Here is a 17,067-nt window from a genome sequence, read left to right on the forward strand (position 1 = left end):
CTGGAGTGGTTCAGGGCTGAGAGGGCGAGGGGAGAGAAAAGACAGTCCAAGGCTCTTGCTCCAGAGACTGCCTCGTCCTCTGTTGGTCACCTGCACTCAGGCCACCCTCACAGAGGTCGGAAGTGAACTAACCTCCCACGCCAGTGAATATCCATGGAAGAGACAAGCAGGACTCTTACACAGAGCAAGAGTCCCAAGAGCGGGGACTCCTTGAATAGCTCATCTGTAGTTGACAATACCTGAGTAGCTATTGGGTCCTCAGGATGCCCAGTGATGCTGGCATGGCTGTTCACAGTCCAGCAGACCTCCATGACATCATAATGTGCTCTGCTCGTCGGAGCTCTGCTTTGTTGGTGGAGGTTGTATGTCGTCTTGCTTATCTTCCCTTCTTTTCAGAAGATGAGCATTTATTTCTGCCTCTACTCATGGTGGCATATGCAGGTATTATTTTAGAGCATAATTTCAGGTTGTTTATCAAGTTAACTACATTAGTAGTCAGTTTGAGTAAGAAAATGCTTCTTTCTTTCTTTCTTTTTTTCTTCTTCTTTTTTAAACAGAGTCTCACTAAGTAGCTCTGGTTGGCCTGGAATTCTCTGTGTAGCCCAAGCTGACCTCAAACTCAGAGATCAGCCTGCCTCTGCCCTAAGAGTGCTGAGATTAAAGGTGTGAGTCTCCGTACTAGGCGAGGATGGTGCTTCTTACAGGGGGACACATATTTTGTTGTAGTTGAAATTTCAGATGCGAAATTGTTGCTATTGGAATTTATGAAACAAACGCAAAGAAGTCAGTAAGGCCACATTCTAGTGCTTACCATTTTCCTAGTTCAAAACATTAAAATCTTTTCCAGTCTAGTAGTTGATCCCTGTCTTTTAATTTGCCTCATAGATGATGACTCTCACCCAATAAATGAAAGAATTCACTGTTTGAAAAGTTAAATGAAAATCAGCCGAGTGGGAGTGCTTGCTACTTTTAAAGAAGGTTCCCCATTGTAGATCACCCGGGTCTGGTAATGAATGTGTGCACTATCAGGGTCCAGGGACTTAGGGGGATAGATTTCCCAGGGTCTAATCATTTCATAAGGCCTCTGAGTGTGACTTTTTCCCCAATAATCTACTTATCTCAGTAATTTACCCCTCCTACTGCATTGCGAGGAAAATGAGTCTCCCAGGTTGTTTGCATGATAAGTAGCTGGGGATTGTGTGAGCCTTCAAGAAGAAGCCCTGAGTCCATTGTCGCAGTCTGAGTTAATGGTCTCCCTCGGGAGCTGGCAGGTTAAGTGAAGAAGGGGGCTGGAAAACACCCTTTATCACAAATACCACACATTTGAAAAGCTGAAATCTGAAAAATGTTTGCTTCGTGCAGGATAGTTTCCCTTGCCACAGAAAGGGTGAGAAAAGCAGCCTTCTTGAGATGGGCCTTTCAGTCCAGCACAGAGCTGGGGGTGTTGTGGAAATGTTCAGGAGGCTTTTGTTTCTGTTTCCAGTTCATGGAGCTAGTCTGCTCCTTCTCTCCTCAGTTAACTTAAAGAATAAACTGATTGTTTCAACCCACTGCAAGAATTGCTTCTGGGAGAAAGGTACATGGCCGTAGTGTGTTTTCTGCTTCGTTCTTTCTGATTCCTTTCACATGTGCCTTTGGAGATTTCCACGTGACAATGTATCAGCCAGCAGAATTGTTGTTCTTTAAGATTTATTTTTATTTTTAATTACATGTATGTGTATGTTGTGTCCATTTTAGTATATGCACACGAATGCAGTTATCCGAGGAGGTCAGAAGAGGGCATCGGATCCCCTGAAGCTGGAGTTATAGGTGGCTGTGAGCCTCCTGACACCAATGCTGGCAACTGTACTTGGCAGCAAGCACTCTTAACCATCTCCCCAGCCCCTCCAGCCCCTCCAGCCCCTCCAGCCCCTCTTTCTTCATCTTTATTGGGACTGAACACAGTGTTTCACACCTGTAATCTCAGCACCCCAGAGGCTGAGAGAAGAAGTCCACCTTAAGTTTAAGGCCAGCCTGCACTGTAGAATGAGTTCAAGGACAGCCTGGACTACAACATGAGACTCTAATATATCCATAGCACTAACACTCTCTCTCTCTCTCTCTCTCTCTCTCTCTCTCTCTCTCTCTCTCTCTCTCGTGTGAAATTGTGAAGCCTTGGGTTATAAGAATGAGAAAAAAAATGAAACTTGGAGTGGTTTTTCTGAAGACTGAGCAATTCCAGGTTTCAGCAGCAAACAGGAGGTACACACATACATACACAAACATATACACATACATGTACATACACAAACACATATACATACACATATACACATACATACACATATACATATAGAACTTGAATTTACAGAAGTATTAGCAGGCAAGAGAGAATCCATAAAGGAATATTGGGACATGGAGGTTTGACCCCCACCTGTACAGACATAGCTGACATTCCAATAGCAGAGACAGTTTATCAAAAGAAAAGCATAACAATTGTATTTAGTCAAAATTCAGCCCATCAGAGGAGAAAATCCAGCAGGCTTGTGTATTAGTACTATTCTATTCTCCCCATGTAGCATTATTCTCTTTGCCCAGAGGTGAGGGAGGACTCTCTGGAATGAGGATCTTAAGGGGTTAGAGGGGGTTCATGGCTGGCTTGCAGGGACAAGAGTTCTAGTTTCATGACTTGTTTCAAGGAGCACAAGGGGTCGGAGGCAGGAGGATGGGAGAAGACCAGAAAGGCCTTGCTTCTGAAGCCTTCTGTTCTCCAGTCCAAGTACACAGCAGATGACAATGCTGTACTTTGGGGTATCATGTTCTGAGCCCCAGCAGGCATCAAGTGTCCAGCACTAGTGGAAAGCAAGCCCACTGCCTTCTTTTCCAGCTAAGGAAGCGGAGGCAGGGTCACCAGAGCGCACTAGAAGTGCAAAGCAGAGACAGGACAGCAACAGGGGTTGGTGTTAAAGGAGCCTTGCTAGAACTCCTTTCCATAGAAGCAGTATCCTGACAGAAGGCAAGACAGCGGTATAGCCAGATGGTTGGGATAGCACTCGGGCCAGTGTCATGTGAGGCCGTCGTGACATGTGGCTGTGTGGATTCGGCATTGTATGAACTTCATCAGCACTTAGCACAGACATTAGTCTGTATGTGGCTGTGTGTAGCTGAAGTCCCTAGAAGTGAACACTTCAGTGTGTGTAGCTAGATTGTCCTCCATGGGGCTCACATTGTCTGTGGTCCATCCGCATGATATGAGATGGTTTCTCCACAGCTGGCCAACAATACGGTGCTCATTCTTTGAAAACTGGCCAATTTGATAGAGGAATATTATTTTGTTTTAGGTTAATCGCATGAAATTTAAATTTATATAGGTCAGAAAGGGTAAGAAATATATATAATTTTATGTAGCTAAATAGTAACACTATTTTTGTATTAAAATAAAATACCTTAAAAAACCAAAACACAAAACAAAAACCTAAAATACAAAACAACAACAACAAAAAACCCAGACAGGCTCTTGTGTGCCCCAGGCAGACCTGGGCTGCCGTCTTCCTTTGCGGTCTCTCAGTGCTGGGATTGTATGCTGCACTGCTGTGTCGAAAGCTGCCTTTCTGCTTTATGTAGCTCCTCTGAAGTGAAATGTCTAGGTGGAAGGAAAGGTCTCTTCTCTGTGGAATTATTTATTTTCCCATTTTTTTGTTTAAGCTGAATAAATTGTTTGTACACAGTATGGGTAATAACTTTTAGGTGACCAAGTCTAAGTAGTGAGTAAGGAAACTGAACGTTTCCGCTTCTCAAGGTACGTCCTTTATGCATCCTTGTACCTAGTACTGCCCCTCACCTTCTCTACTCCCAGTCCCCAAAACCATGTATCTGATTTCTGGCCTTGTGATTTTACTGCTCCGCCACACCCTTCCCCGCCTACTGTTTCCTGGGCCTCCTCCTCCTCTGTTCTCCACCACCTTGTCAGGTGGGTCCTGAGCACCACAGGCTTCATTTCAGGAAGTTGAGAAGAACATTAAGCCTGTGCCTGCTGGTGTGCTCATCCCCACGGCATCTGCATTTTTCCGTTCTTGAGAAATAACTACTTATACTCCTGACTGGAAAATATATTCTCTTTCTCCATACTTAGAACACATTTTCTCACTCAAATTCGCCCCCCCACCCCACCCCCAAGGGCCTTGACCCTTAGGTGAAGGAAAATCCTCTCTAACCTAGCTCCCTATGGTCTGGTGACTTCTGAACTAAAACGCAAGCAGTTTGTATCTGAGCCTCCAGTTTTTTCACATGGGATTTCTTGGTCCATGGAGATGGCTCAGCATGTAAGTCACCTGCCAAGCCTGACGACTCCTGGGACCCATGTAATAGAAGGAGAGAACCAGCTTCTGCAGGTTGTCTGCCCCAATAAATAATGTCAACTTTAAAAAAACAATAAATATAAAATGTATGAGACTTCTATATAATGCGCCAGTACCCACAGCCAACTGTTTCTGTGGCAGGTCCTAGCCATTTCTCTCTGCTGCCTATACTCATAAGGCCTTCTCCATCTTAAAAGTAACAATCGAGGTAGAAAGGGCCTGGCCGAGCCTCTTCTGGCTTCCTGGGAGGCTTTTGGGAGGGCTTTGAGCCTCCCAGTCTCATTGGCCACTTGGAGGTACAGTCGTGGTTTGTTTTCCCAATCAACAAAACCCCCGTTCCCTTGCTTTTCGTGTTACACAAATATACCAGTTCCTAGGTGAGTGTACCTCTCCGGTCATGACTTGCAGGAGGCTAGCAAACTACCCTTATATACTTACTTAACATGTGCGCATTGTCTCTAAGTGAGTTAGAATTATTTTTAGAATTATTCTTACACTTATTTTTGTATGTACTTTGTGTGTGCTCATGCTGTGTCATGCATGTGGAAGTCAGAACAGTCTCCAGGAATAGGTTCTTTCCTTCTAGCATGGGAGTCCAGGCATGGAATGACAGGTCACCGGGCTTGCTGTCAGTAACTTTACTCATTGAGCCATCTCACTGGCCCCAACTTTGTTTTATTTTCTTTTTAATAATGAGGATTGAACAGAAGGAAGTCCCACTTGCTAGGCAAGCACTCCATCATTGAGCCCCCCATCCTACCCCCCACACACACATCTCCCAGTCCCCATGACAATTTTTTAATAGAAAACTCTTTGTTAAGTAATCTCCTAGCACCAGGTCTTCAGGATCGAGTTAGGTAGCTAAGAATAAACTCCTTAAAGCAGACGGATACATTCAAACATCTCAACAGGTGCCACTGAAGCACAGAAAGTATCCTAGCCAGCTCTGTTAATGAGGATCAAGAGGTTCAGAGTACCAGCAGGGAGTAAAGGGTGCTACCCGCTACTCCCTGTTTTTGTTGTTTGGAGGTTGCTGTTAGCACAAATGAGACTTTACAACAAAGCAAATGTAAATGTTACTGTCCTCAGTCTGAGAGGCTCTTCAAGGAGGATGACCTTTAAACACAGTTATGAATTCAAACCATGCAAGGAATAGAAAAACATAAGCCACCAAAAGTGTGGTGGGTGACCTGAGGGTTCCATTGAAACGTTCAGATGAGACCAACTTCAGGGGCAGAGGAGGGGCTTATTCACATAAACAAAACTATATGCAAGACCTAAAAAGACATTAAGTGAATTGTGTCACATACTATAATGAAAAATGGTGCTGTGTTAAAAATAAGGGGGTGGGGGAGTGAGCTTAAAACAAAGAGTGCTTGGAGGTGGGGGAGGGGGTAGGGCATGTATGGCAGAGCACATGCCTTCTTGCATCTGTGAGTCTAGCCCCACATGGGCAGAGAGTACTATTTGTAGATTGGCTGTAATTGAGCGAATGCTCACTGAAGATGACGCTCTAGAAGATGATGAATTTCCAAAGTGGTTTAACGAGTCATTGTAAACCAGTAACTGAGAACTGGAAGACGTAGACAAAGAATGGTCCCCCAACAGCGTGCTGCTGAACACTTTTATAGGCGCAAAGTTTTAGACTTTCCAGGGAAAAATACTTTCCACGCTGTATAAAACATATCAGAACACAGAAAGAAAGCTCCTCGTTTTACTTCATAAAGCTAAAATAACCCTGATACCAAAACCCAACCAACATAAACACCCAAATCTGTAGGCCAGGCTCACTACACACGAAGTTTATTCTACTCCCAAGAGAAATCCTACATCAAATATGAGCAAATTGAATCCAGTTTCCTATTAAAAGAATAAAGCGCAGTGCCCAAAGCCAAATTAATTTCAAGAATGCAAAGAAAAGTTAGCATTTGGAAATGTATTAGCATAATTCAGTCCATTAATAAGTGGATAAAAGCCCTGTGATCACCTTAATAGATACTCAGAGACAGTTAACAGAACTCAGTGTCTGTGCTCAGACCTTTTTTCTTTAATGAAAAAAAAGAAAAGTTCTTTAGAAACTAGAAATTAAAGGGCATTAATTATCATACTAAATAATAATTATCACAAACTAAATGCTTCCACTTTGTTTAATGATGAAAAATTAGAAGATTGGATTATGGACAAAGTAGGATTGTCCCCTGTCATCACTAATACATATCATTAACTTGGCAAGCCAAGTCTCTCCCATATGCAGAATATTAAATAATAAAAAAAAGAGACCAAAATGGTTATTTGTAGATATTTGCAATTGCCTCGCTGGAAATGTCAAGGGAAACAACCGAAAAAGGAAAAAGGCAGGCTGGCCTTTTGCCTGACATAAAGTAAATTCGTGGAAATTATGTTCTTACACAGCGTCTATAACCGCTTGGAAAGAATGTCACCAAGAACGGGTCACATTAGTGATAACCATAAAAACTCAAGAAGTATATACCTGTGACGGAAACCGATGGTCAGCAGTTGGCTCATAGGAACTGAAGCAAAGTACAGGGAAGCAGTTGTCATCGTCATAAGTGGAGAGAATGTGTGGTCTTATGACTTGTTTCTAATTCCCACAAAGACATCATCGTCATGTGGGATAGTGAGTGGCACATTATTTCTTACTCTTCCAGCTAACCTCTTCGTGGTGGGGAACATGGCCTATACACAAGCCTTTCTTATTCTGTGAAGACATTTCTTGTGTAAAACATGGAGGAAGGTCTTGGTGAGGCTTTTTCTGCCCTGTATGGGATCTTGTGTCTGTCTCTGGAACAAGTGAGATGTACTGCTGTGTTTGGCTTCACCCATGGCCAGATATAAAACAGCTTGGTTGCGGTGACAGTTGCTAGACAGAAACATGAATTTTCAAAACAGATATTTGAGTGATGTAGGGCTGTCTATGCATACGATATTCCCAGATAAGCTGGCTCAAACGGTAGTGCCCTGGTTGGTCTTTTTGCCAACTTGACACAAGCTAGAGTCATTTGAGAAGAGGACACCTCAACTAAGAAAATGTTCTCATCAGATTCGTGGGGCATTTTCCCAATCAAGATTGATGTGGGGAAGCCCAGTTCACCATGAGCAGCGCCACCCCGGGTGGGTGTGGTCCTGGAGATAGAAAAAGGATGCTGAGGAGATTAGTCAGCAGCGTTTCTCCATGGCCCGTCCTTCAGTTCCTGCCTTCATATTTCTGCCCTGACTAACATTGGAGTGTGACCTTAGAGTCGTAAGATGAAATAAAGTCTTTCCTCCCCAAGTTGCTTTTGGTCATGGTGTTTTATCACAATAGAAACACAACCAAGACATGTAGAGATAGTTTTCCTCAAGCTAATGCATTCATTTCATGGGATCTAATTCAGGAGGTGAGTTGAGGACTACTGGACACCACGATTCTCAAGGTCATCTGGAAGACCCATATGGACTGAGAATATCAGACTCCTATGGACTGAGAATATCTCAGAAAACTGCCCAGCAAATGGGAACTGTTGTATTTGTAGTTTTTTATCCTCCGTGTGATTTTTTATCATTTATCCCAGGCTTAAATGGTAGATTCTTTATCATCTCCAATACCAGTGCCCAGTGTTTCAGGCTTCTCTCGCTGGGTTATTTTTTAGAACCCAGAGAACTTCCTGGATGAGATGTTCAGAGACCTGGCATCTGACTCCTCCATCGCTCGTAGCATCTGAGCCCTCACTGCATACAAGAGCGTATGAGGTTTCTTCAGATGTAAAAGACAACCCCGCCTCCCTCACTGCTTATTATATTTGCTTTCCACCGAAAGGTGGGTCTTAGACATTGTAAGTTTGTCATTCTTGCCTGGGATCGGGGGACTAAGGTTTCCAAAGTGTAAAGAGCAGAAAGAAAGTGTAGAGAAGATCTGATCTGAAGTTGGCAGCGTGCAGAAGGATCGGGAGGTGAACAGTGTCAGCTAACTTAGCTCATATTCAAAGGATGACTTGGGCTTTAAGTGTGTGAATATTTATGGAGTGTAGGGTAGTAGAGAATACTGAATCTGTGTAACAGTTCGAATGGCAGAGATGACTTGGGCACAAGGGTGTCTGCTATAAACACTAAAGAGGAATCGGGAGATAGACAGGAAAAGTCAGTTTAAAGGAGGAAAAAAAATTCTCCCAGAAAGAAAAAGGTAGCATTCCTGGTTTTATTTTTTGTTTGCAAATGGCACATTCTTGGGAAAGTCATTGTGTGCTTGTAAAGGAATGAGAATGCGTGAGGCATGGCATTGATTTGAAATACTTGTTACATCAAAATTCTTTGGCCCTTAAAACAGTTGGGGAATTTTTAAATGTGGAAATTTGTAAAGGGAAAAAATAGGTGAGGTAAAAGTGTATCTTGTATGCTTTGCGTTTACTCCATGCCTGGGTTTAGAGACTCAGACAATTGCTCAAAGCTACCTGCTTCATCTGCAGGAGCAGAGAAAGTTGGTTCACAGAGGCAAACCCAAACTGAAAGTAGCCAAGTTTATATTGCATTCAGAGCGCCAAAAGGGAAGGGTGGCGTCTAGGGTTAGAGTAATTCTGCTCTGTTGACCAGAGCCAAGAACTGCTGTGACCAGCCTTAAATGAAGGAAGGAAAAGGTGACAGAAGTTGGTGCCCCCTTTTCCTCCCACACAGGGGGTTTTCTCTCTGCAGATTGCTTTACAGATGAAGTAAACTCATCAGTCTGGATAGGGAATGTTTAAAATTCCTTCCAACTACATTTGCACCAGTTATAGTTGAGACTCGTGTGTGTGTGTGTGTGTGTGTGTGTGTGTGTGTGTGTGTGTGTGTAAAGCCATGGTAAGTGAGATAAAGCTCTAAGAAAATGGCCATGCTTCCTGTGCACACTGGAGAAGGAGGGTCCTCATCCCCAGTGCCTTGTGAAGACAGAAGCATATGTGAACCCAAGAAGGCCCTCAGACTGTGGTCCTGCCTCAGGGCAGAGGAAAATGACCCTCTTCAAGGAAAAGAGAGTGAATGAAAGTGGCTGGGGTGGGGGTGGGAGCGCTATGCACAGAACATCAATAAGAGAAAAGCCAGGTGGTAAAGTTAGCACATCTGGCTAATTGGTCACAGACTGTAAATCTCGAGCATCTTTCCTTCCAACCACATCTGCCCTCACTGCTTGGAGGGATCTGGACCTTCAGAGGAGTGATTACAGGGCTGCATGCCACTCCAGGACCCTAAAGTTTATCTGCTTACAGGTACTTGAAAGAAGGCAAGGCAAGAGTGGCCAAGTGGCCGGCAGGAGGAAGTGGCTGGAAGGGCACCCCAGGAAACCCTGGGCTCATCTCTTTACACTGCTAGGAAGTCTGCCCTGTGCCCAGTGCCAGGCCTCGGGTAGGAAGTGCACAGGTGAGAAAGCTTGCTTTGTCCCCTCCACTTCACAGGCTGCACTTGCACCACTGTCTCCAGTCTTTGGGTCTTCTCTGCCCAGTGTCCTCTGCTCACGAGGTCAGGACTCCAGGAGTTTATTCCTACTCAGGTGCTGGAGACAGGGTTTTCCTAGCCGGGCACAGCTCCAGTTTGGACAGGAACTAAGGGTGAAGATAACCTCGACTCAAATAGTAACACACCTGTGGACGGGCACACTGGCCTATGCTGGGCAGAGCCGGGGGAGCAAAAAGGGCTCCTTTGTATTGTCAGGTTAACCTTACCTAAGCGACTGCCCCATCTGGCCTTGTTAACTACACAGAGGTAGCTTTGTTTGTAGGCATGCTGCTTAATATACAGAAGAGTCCCACCTCTCTCTCTCTCTCTCCCTCTCTCTCTCTCTCTCTCTCTCTCTCTCTCTCTCTCTCTCTCTCTCTGTCTCTGTCTCTCTCTCTCTGTCTCTCTCTGTCTCTGTCTCTCTCTCTCACACACACACACACACACACACACACACACACTTTTTATTTTTTTGAAACAAAGTCTTGCTATGTAGCTCCAGCTGGACTGGAACTCTCTGTATAGACCAGGCTGGCACTGCCTAAAGACACAGATTACAGGTAATATGCCATCATGCCAGCCTCATCTTTTGCCTCTGACTCTGTCCCTAGAAATGTACTGAGTACCTGCTGCTGCCCAGTCCTGTAGCTATGGCCTCTACTCAGCTTGTATGGGCAGTCACGGTCCTGAAATGGAAAGCATTCATGTGCATTCTCTCAAAAATATCTGTCTCTCCCTCTCCTGCCCTGTCTCCTTCGGTCCACTGCCTCCTTTAGGTTTCTATTGTTAAGCTCACGTGGCGTTTGAAGTAGATGAAGAGTCCTTCCATTAAACAGAAATCAGACTTCCATGTTCTGTTCTCAGTTGAATTTCCATAGCCATGTAACTGCGTTTGGAGCAGTATTAACTTTCTTTTGGTAAAAGTCGGTGCATACACAACCAGGGTCTATGCTGAATGACAGAAAATACAGATGAGGTTCAGAGTTGCAATCAAGTGAGGTGAGTGTGAGGCAGGCACACACTGTCAATCATGGAGGTGCGGTGAGTGTTGGGTACCTTGCTGTAGGCTTCCGGAAGTACCATTTGAGGCCTAGAAAACTGACTGAGTTCTCTTCTTTCACAGAGTCCAAAGATCAACGGGGCAGACAGATTTGGTCTTGAAATTATGTCAGGAAAGTGTTATGGGTTCCCCAGTTGACATCTTCCTCTGTAGAGTGAAGGGGGAAGTGGCCACGGTACATGAGGGTAATCACAGGAGAGGCAGCTGAAGGACTAGAGGGAAACTGTCTCCTGGATACCACGGGAAGGCAGCTCTCATGAAGTCAGAGCAGCTACACTTGCCAGCAAACAAACAAACAAATACTGCACAGAATCAAGCAGGTCAACATTCTAGTGCAGAGGAGGGATGGGCCCATGAGCCCCACCCCAACCAAGGAGCTATAGACTATTGAGGGAGGAAGTTTCCATTTTCTTTAAGGGTGTGGCCTCTGGTAGGTCCAACCAACCATGTTTCTGTGTGTGTTCCACTCATGAGTATCTGGGCTGCATAAATTGGACTGGATAGGTTATTTTTTTAAGGCACCATGTTATGTGATGAGGGCTTGGGAGGTGGGGGGTGCAGATCTTAGAGGAGTTAGAGGGAAGAGTGGGGGACAAATATAATAAAAATACATGAAGTTCTTAAAGAATTAATATGATAGGATATTTTTAAAAATAAAGAACAAGTTGATGGATAAAGGCCAGATATTAGTCTGCTTGAGTGCCTATAAAATGCCAGAGAGGGTGGCTTAGAAACAATAGAAATGGGGCTGGGATCCTAACTCCACCAGAGGACATAGTTAACACGCCCACGTCCCTGAGCCCAACCTCAGCAGCAAACCAAACCGAGCCTAATTGTCTTCTACAGTTTCAGAAACTGCAACTCCAAGCCCAGGCTGCCAGCAGGGTTGGTCTTTCTCCCTGAGTTGCATCTGAATGTCTTCTTGCTATGTGTTCTGAAGAAAGAGTCTCTTCTTACAAGGACACCTGTCCTGTTGCACTAGTGTCCCAACCTATGACCTCATGTAACCTTTCCCTCCTTAAGAACCCTGTCTTCAAATACGACCTCATAGACAGAACTCCATTGTGTGTGTTTTGGTGGGCAATGTGCATAGGAACCTGTTCTTTCTGATACCTCATCTCTGAGGTACCCTGTTCCCAATTCAGAGTTTCCATTTGGTCTTGTGATGTCTGTTCTCAAGTGTATGTGGCTGCTAATGCTCTTAAAACACCTGGCTTCAGATGCTGTATTGCTAACAAAAGCGGTCGTGATGGAAAAGATTCTTCCTTCCATGCAAGAGTCTTCTCTTCTTGTGATTCTTGTGATTCTGTCCTGTTTCAAGTCCTCCTGAGCTAGTAGGTCCTGCATAGAATTCTGCAAGCAGGCACAGAATCATACACTCATGCAGCATGGGCTCAGAAGGAGCGGCTTCTCAGTTATCCACTGTACCACTAGGCTTTTCAGCCCAGCAGGTCTACTTGATAGCACCCTGCCCCAGGAACCTTTCGTTGACCCCAGCGCCAGATTAGCAGAATGTGGTACAGAGGAGGTGTCAGAAGACCCAAACCCAAGTCCCCCTGTGGGTCAGGACACGTAATATTCATCATTTAATTTATCTGTAAAATGGAAACAAATATGACTATGACTATAAATTGCAACCCACCAGAAAGCTAAAGGTAATACCGTGGTTACCCCAAAGCACAGAGTGAATACTGGATGTGAAGATGGTCTGCAGTTAGGATGCCTCTTTATTCCAGTGTTCCCGTTAGATCACCCGATCATCTCATTCCCCCCAAGCCTCCTTTCTGTCCATATGTACCTGAAGGACCTTAATCAGGCCCAGGAGAATTCAGAACTGCTTCATGAGCCATCCTTTCACTGTGCTCCTATTAATAATAATTTTTTAAAAGAAAAACAAACACAGTCTCTAACATCTAGACCTTCCTCATGCCTTCCCAGACAGAGTGGAGATGCAATGGCTTCCCCGGGATTAGGGTAAGGTAGCCATCAGAGTCTGACTTTCTAAGTTAGAATCCTGGTCCTTCATGTACTAGCTATGTGGCCCTGGGCATCCCTTTGTTCTGTCTCTACCAATACCAAGGATGTTGGTGGTAGCTACATAATATTGGATTTACAAGGATTAAATTGACTGCAACACATCCAGCCTCTAGAGCAAGAACTCTGAACTCAGTTTTTGTGTCTTCCTTACCTGCCCAGTAAACATGGGAGGGTACGGCTCTTTATCTCCCAGGTATTAATTGGAGTTTCAACCTGTATGAGTTAGCTTTCTCATCATTGTGATCAAACACCTGACAAGAACTTACAGAAGGGTGGGCTTGTTTGTGGCTTATGGTTTAAGGGGATACAGTGCAGTGGGGCAGGGAAGGCTCAAGCACCTGAGTGTGAAGCCCTTGCTTGCATTTCATCTGTGATCAGGAAGCAGAGAGAGAAGAATGCTGGTGGTCAGCTGCCTCCCTCCTCCCTCCCCCCTCCCCCAGACCCCTTTTTATTGCGTCTTGGATCCTAGCCTGTGGGATAATGGCTGCCCACAATCAGGGTGGGCTTGTCTCTTGTCAGTTAAACCTCTCTGAAAGTACTCCCAGGGATACAGTGTGTCTCACTGGAGATTCCAAACGCTGTCACTCTGACAATGAAAACGAAGCCTTATGAGTCTACCTCCTGTCAACCTGACACTCAAACTCATCAACTTTATGCAAGAACATTCTACCCTTGGCCCTCAAAGGCTCATGAATATCTCAGGATGTAAAATGGATTTAAGATAATCTGTGAGAGTCCCAGAGTCTTAGGAGGCCCACACTATCCAAAAGCTCTCCCTAAAATATCCAGAGTTTCTTCTGAGATTCAAGACACTGGCTTAGCCCCTGTAAAACAATAAACGACAAACTTCCAGTATACAACGGTATATTTACCCACTGCAAAGGGGAGCAATGGAGACGCAGCAAAAACAGATCATACCAGAGCCAGACTAGAACTACAGAGGGAAATCACCAAACCCTGCAGCTCTTTGTATCTGGGGCACGTAGTGTCATCGTCTGGGCTCCAACAGGCGCATACAGCCTTACCTTCCCAATTCTGCCCCCTGCAGTCCATGGCGCCTCTCTCTTGGGCCTGTTCTGTTCCACACTTGGCATCCCGGGCTCCCTGCCTCACCTTCATAGCTGCACGCAGGGCTTGCAAGGAGCCCCACAGTTCTGCCATCTTTTGCCTGGCTTCAGTAACTTTCTAGAACATTCGTGCAAACGTCCATGACCCTATAACTCGCATGCCTGCAAAACCAACACTTGGTGGTCAACACTGCCAAGTTCTGTTGCCAGCTTGAAACATTCTCTGACCCCTTCCTGTGGCACCTCTCATGGCCTCTCATGCAGAGCACTTCGACTGCTGAACACGGTCAGTTGTTTTCAGTGAGGGGCCCTGTCAGTGTGTGGCTCTCCATTCAGGCTCTCCCCTTTTACCTTTCACAAAGTAGACCTTTCACTCGGTAGAATCTTCAGGGCACCAGGCTTCTTTAACAGAACTAATTTATCTTTTAAATGATTTTTAGTGTTAATTTTGTTTGTATGCATATGCATCTAGGCGCAGGCAAGTCTGTGTCCCAGCATGCATATGGAGGTCCAAGGGTAACTTTCAAGGGTCTGTTCTCAGCTCCCACCATGCTCAAGCCTGCTCTCCCTGTTCCTGCTACTGTGCTGTATACTCCAAGCGAACTTGGCACTTGCACCCATGCTTCGGTGCATGCACGCACCCTTGCGTGCCTGCGCCATGCATGTGTGTCTGCACCCGTGCGTGCTTGGGCTTTCTGTGGTTTTTCCGTGTCTGCCTCCTACCTGGCATAGGAGTGCTGGGATGGAAGAAGCCTGCTGTGTAACATGGGTTCTAGGGCTTGTACTCGGGCCATCAAGCTTGTCAGACAAGCACTACCTGTCGCCGCCACCACCATCATCCCATGCCATCCCCCTGGCTCAAATAGAGCTGATTTCTTTAACAATGGCGGCTGCTCTCTCTGCACCTTTAAAACCCACTCTGTTTCCTTGCCAAGCTGCATATCACTCATAGCTGTCTGTTCCCTCTCACTATAGATCTGATTAAGAATAGTAAGTTAGGCTTCGTGGCACATGCCTTTAATCCCAGCCTGAGCCACAGAGTTCTAAGCCAGTCAAAGTGAGGCACTGTCTTAGAGGAGAAAGAGGGAGGGAGGGAGGGAGGGAGGGAGCAGGGGGGAGGAAGGAAGGAAGGGAAGGAGAGAATGGTGCACAGTTAACACACCACAGCTCAGATGTTACACTGTCTTGACATTTCCTCCACCAAACAACTTAGTCTTTTACTTTTGAATTCAGTGTTACTGAAATTTTTAGCACAGAGCCAGATTCTTTGCCAGAATGTACTATGAATGGCCCCTGAGTCCCTCCGGGCTCTGAAACCTCATGGCCTTTGCTATCTGTATTTTTTCTCAGCATTCCAGCCCTCCAGTCTCCTACCAGAACGGCAGTCAAGCTCTGCTGCCAGCATTCTAGACCTTCTCTAGCCTCAGCTCCAACACCCACCACACACACACACACACACACACACACACACACACACACACATACACACACACACACTTCTTCACATAAACCAATTGCAAAAGCCTAGGCGCCATGAGATGGGTTTATCACAAGGACAACCCACTTCTGGAACCAGGATTCTGCTTTAGTTACCTTTCTCACTGCTGTGACAGAATGTCTAAGAAAAGCAACAGGGAAGGGTTTATTTTAGTTCAGGTTTGTGGGGATACAGCTGAGGATGGCAGGGAAGGCATGTATGCCGGATATGAGGCCACTGGTCATGTAGCATCTGCATTCAGGAGTTGAGGGGGGAAAGGAGGAAGAGGGAGAGGGGGAGGGGGAGGAAAAAGAGGGAGAGGGGGAAGAGGAGGAGGAGGAACTGAGAAGTGGGGAGATGGATGCTGCAGCTCAAATGGCTTTCTTTCTATTCAGTTTGGGACCCTAGCCCATGAGATGATGCACCCACATTTAGGGTAAGCCTATTTTCGTGAAATCTCTCTGGAAACCTCATAGCAACACCTAGAGCTCTGTCTCATTGTTAATGCAAATGCAATCAAGTTGACAATGAAGATTAACTATCACACAAACCAATCTCATAATTAAATAAATTGAATTTAAATTTGCTTAACCAAGCACTCTTCCAATGAAAGCCTTTATATACTCCCTGTGTTCTACCTTCTCTCTCGGTTCCATGAATTCATCTTTGCAAGTGACCTCCAGTGACTCTGCTTGCTGGCCAGACATGAGGCCATGGGTTTGGAGAGAGCAAATAGACAGGTCACGACATCTACATAGCTGCTTTTGACATTTAGGACACAGAAACTAAGCAATAAGTTCTAAAACTAGCCTAAGGGTAGTCAGGAAGGGGAAAGCTTGCTAACTTAGTGGGGAAGTCTGACGTTTCTAGACTAGGTCAGAGGTAGTTAAGAGAGGTGATTCTACAAGGACTGGTGAGCCAGCGCTAAGAGCTGTTCTGTGGAAGGGGGTCCGTGCACAAGGGTGGAAGGGGCCTAGTTGGAGATGAGAATAGGAACTGTGTTGTAGGCCTCAAAATAAAGAGCACTGGGTTGCCTGTTAGCCAGGAGCTAGGGGGGAGTGCATGATTGTGCTCTCTTAGTTCGGCTGCTGGAAATCCATCTTTGTAAAGTCTTTCTGTTATGTCAGAGTCAAGTTTAATAAACAGATTCTAATTTCATTCCACGTTCCAGCTCGACAAAGCTTTCTAAGTGTATAAATCCAGTTGATTCTGTGTGCCTGTTGCTTTCTCTTCTACCACAGCCTACAGGGTGGCATCCTTAGGGCTGCAGGAGTGGACCTCCACAACCAGCAAACACCAAAGCTGCCCTGGCTGGCCCTGTGAGAGTTTGTATCACTTACTTTACGGCACCCTATGGGGTTCCTGCCTTCTGTGGCCCTTCTTTGACTGAATAAAGGATTTACATAATGGGGAGGGACAGCCATCCACTCAGGAACCAGTTCTGTACCTCCTGGATTCACTGTGCCTCTGCACTCAGCTGGAAGGCCTTATTCCTGAATTCAAGTTCTGTTCTCCTTAGTTGGCACTACCACATCCAACGCTCAGAAGCACATAGACACATGAGAAAAACAACCCTGCTTCCCCTCAGTTCAACTAAGGCAAGGCTGGAGGGATTCAAAAAGTACT

General features: G+C 45.4%; 1 protein-coding gene across 6 annotated transcripts in view; it reads left to right on the forward strand.

Annotated features, from left to right (window-relative positions):
- The window catches only part of Stx8 (syntaxin 8), a 239,341-nt gene that overhangs the window by 194,064 nt on the left and 28,210 nt on the right, over positions 1-17,067 (forward strand). Inside the window, exon 8 of one of the 6 annotated variants that reach the window (XM_063269744.1) lies at positions 7,988-9,366. The exons of 4 other annotated variants lie outside the window; for them this stretch is intronic. In XM_063269744.1, coding sequence (XP_063125814.1) covers positions 7,988-8,010 — 23 coding nt within the window. In that variant the 3' untranslated portion in view covers positions 8,011-9,366. Of the gene's footprint in view, positions 1-7,987; positions 15,036-17,067 lie in introns of those variants that run through there. One more of the 6 variants, XM_063269750.1, reaches the window with a different exon arrangement.

The sequence above is a fragment of the Rattus norvegicus genome, chromosome 10 (assembly GCF_036323735.1).
Source record: "Rattus norvegicus strain BN/NHsdMcwi chromosome 10, GRCr8, whole genome shotgun sequence".
NCBI classification, from domain to species: Eukaryota; Metazoa; Chordata; class Mammalia; order Rodentia; family Muridae; genus Rattus; species Rattus norvegicus.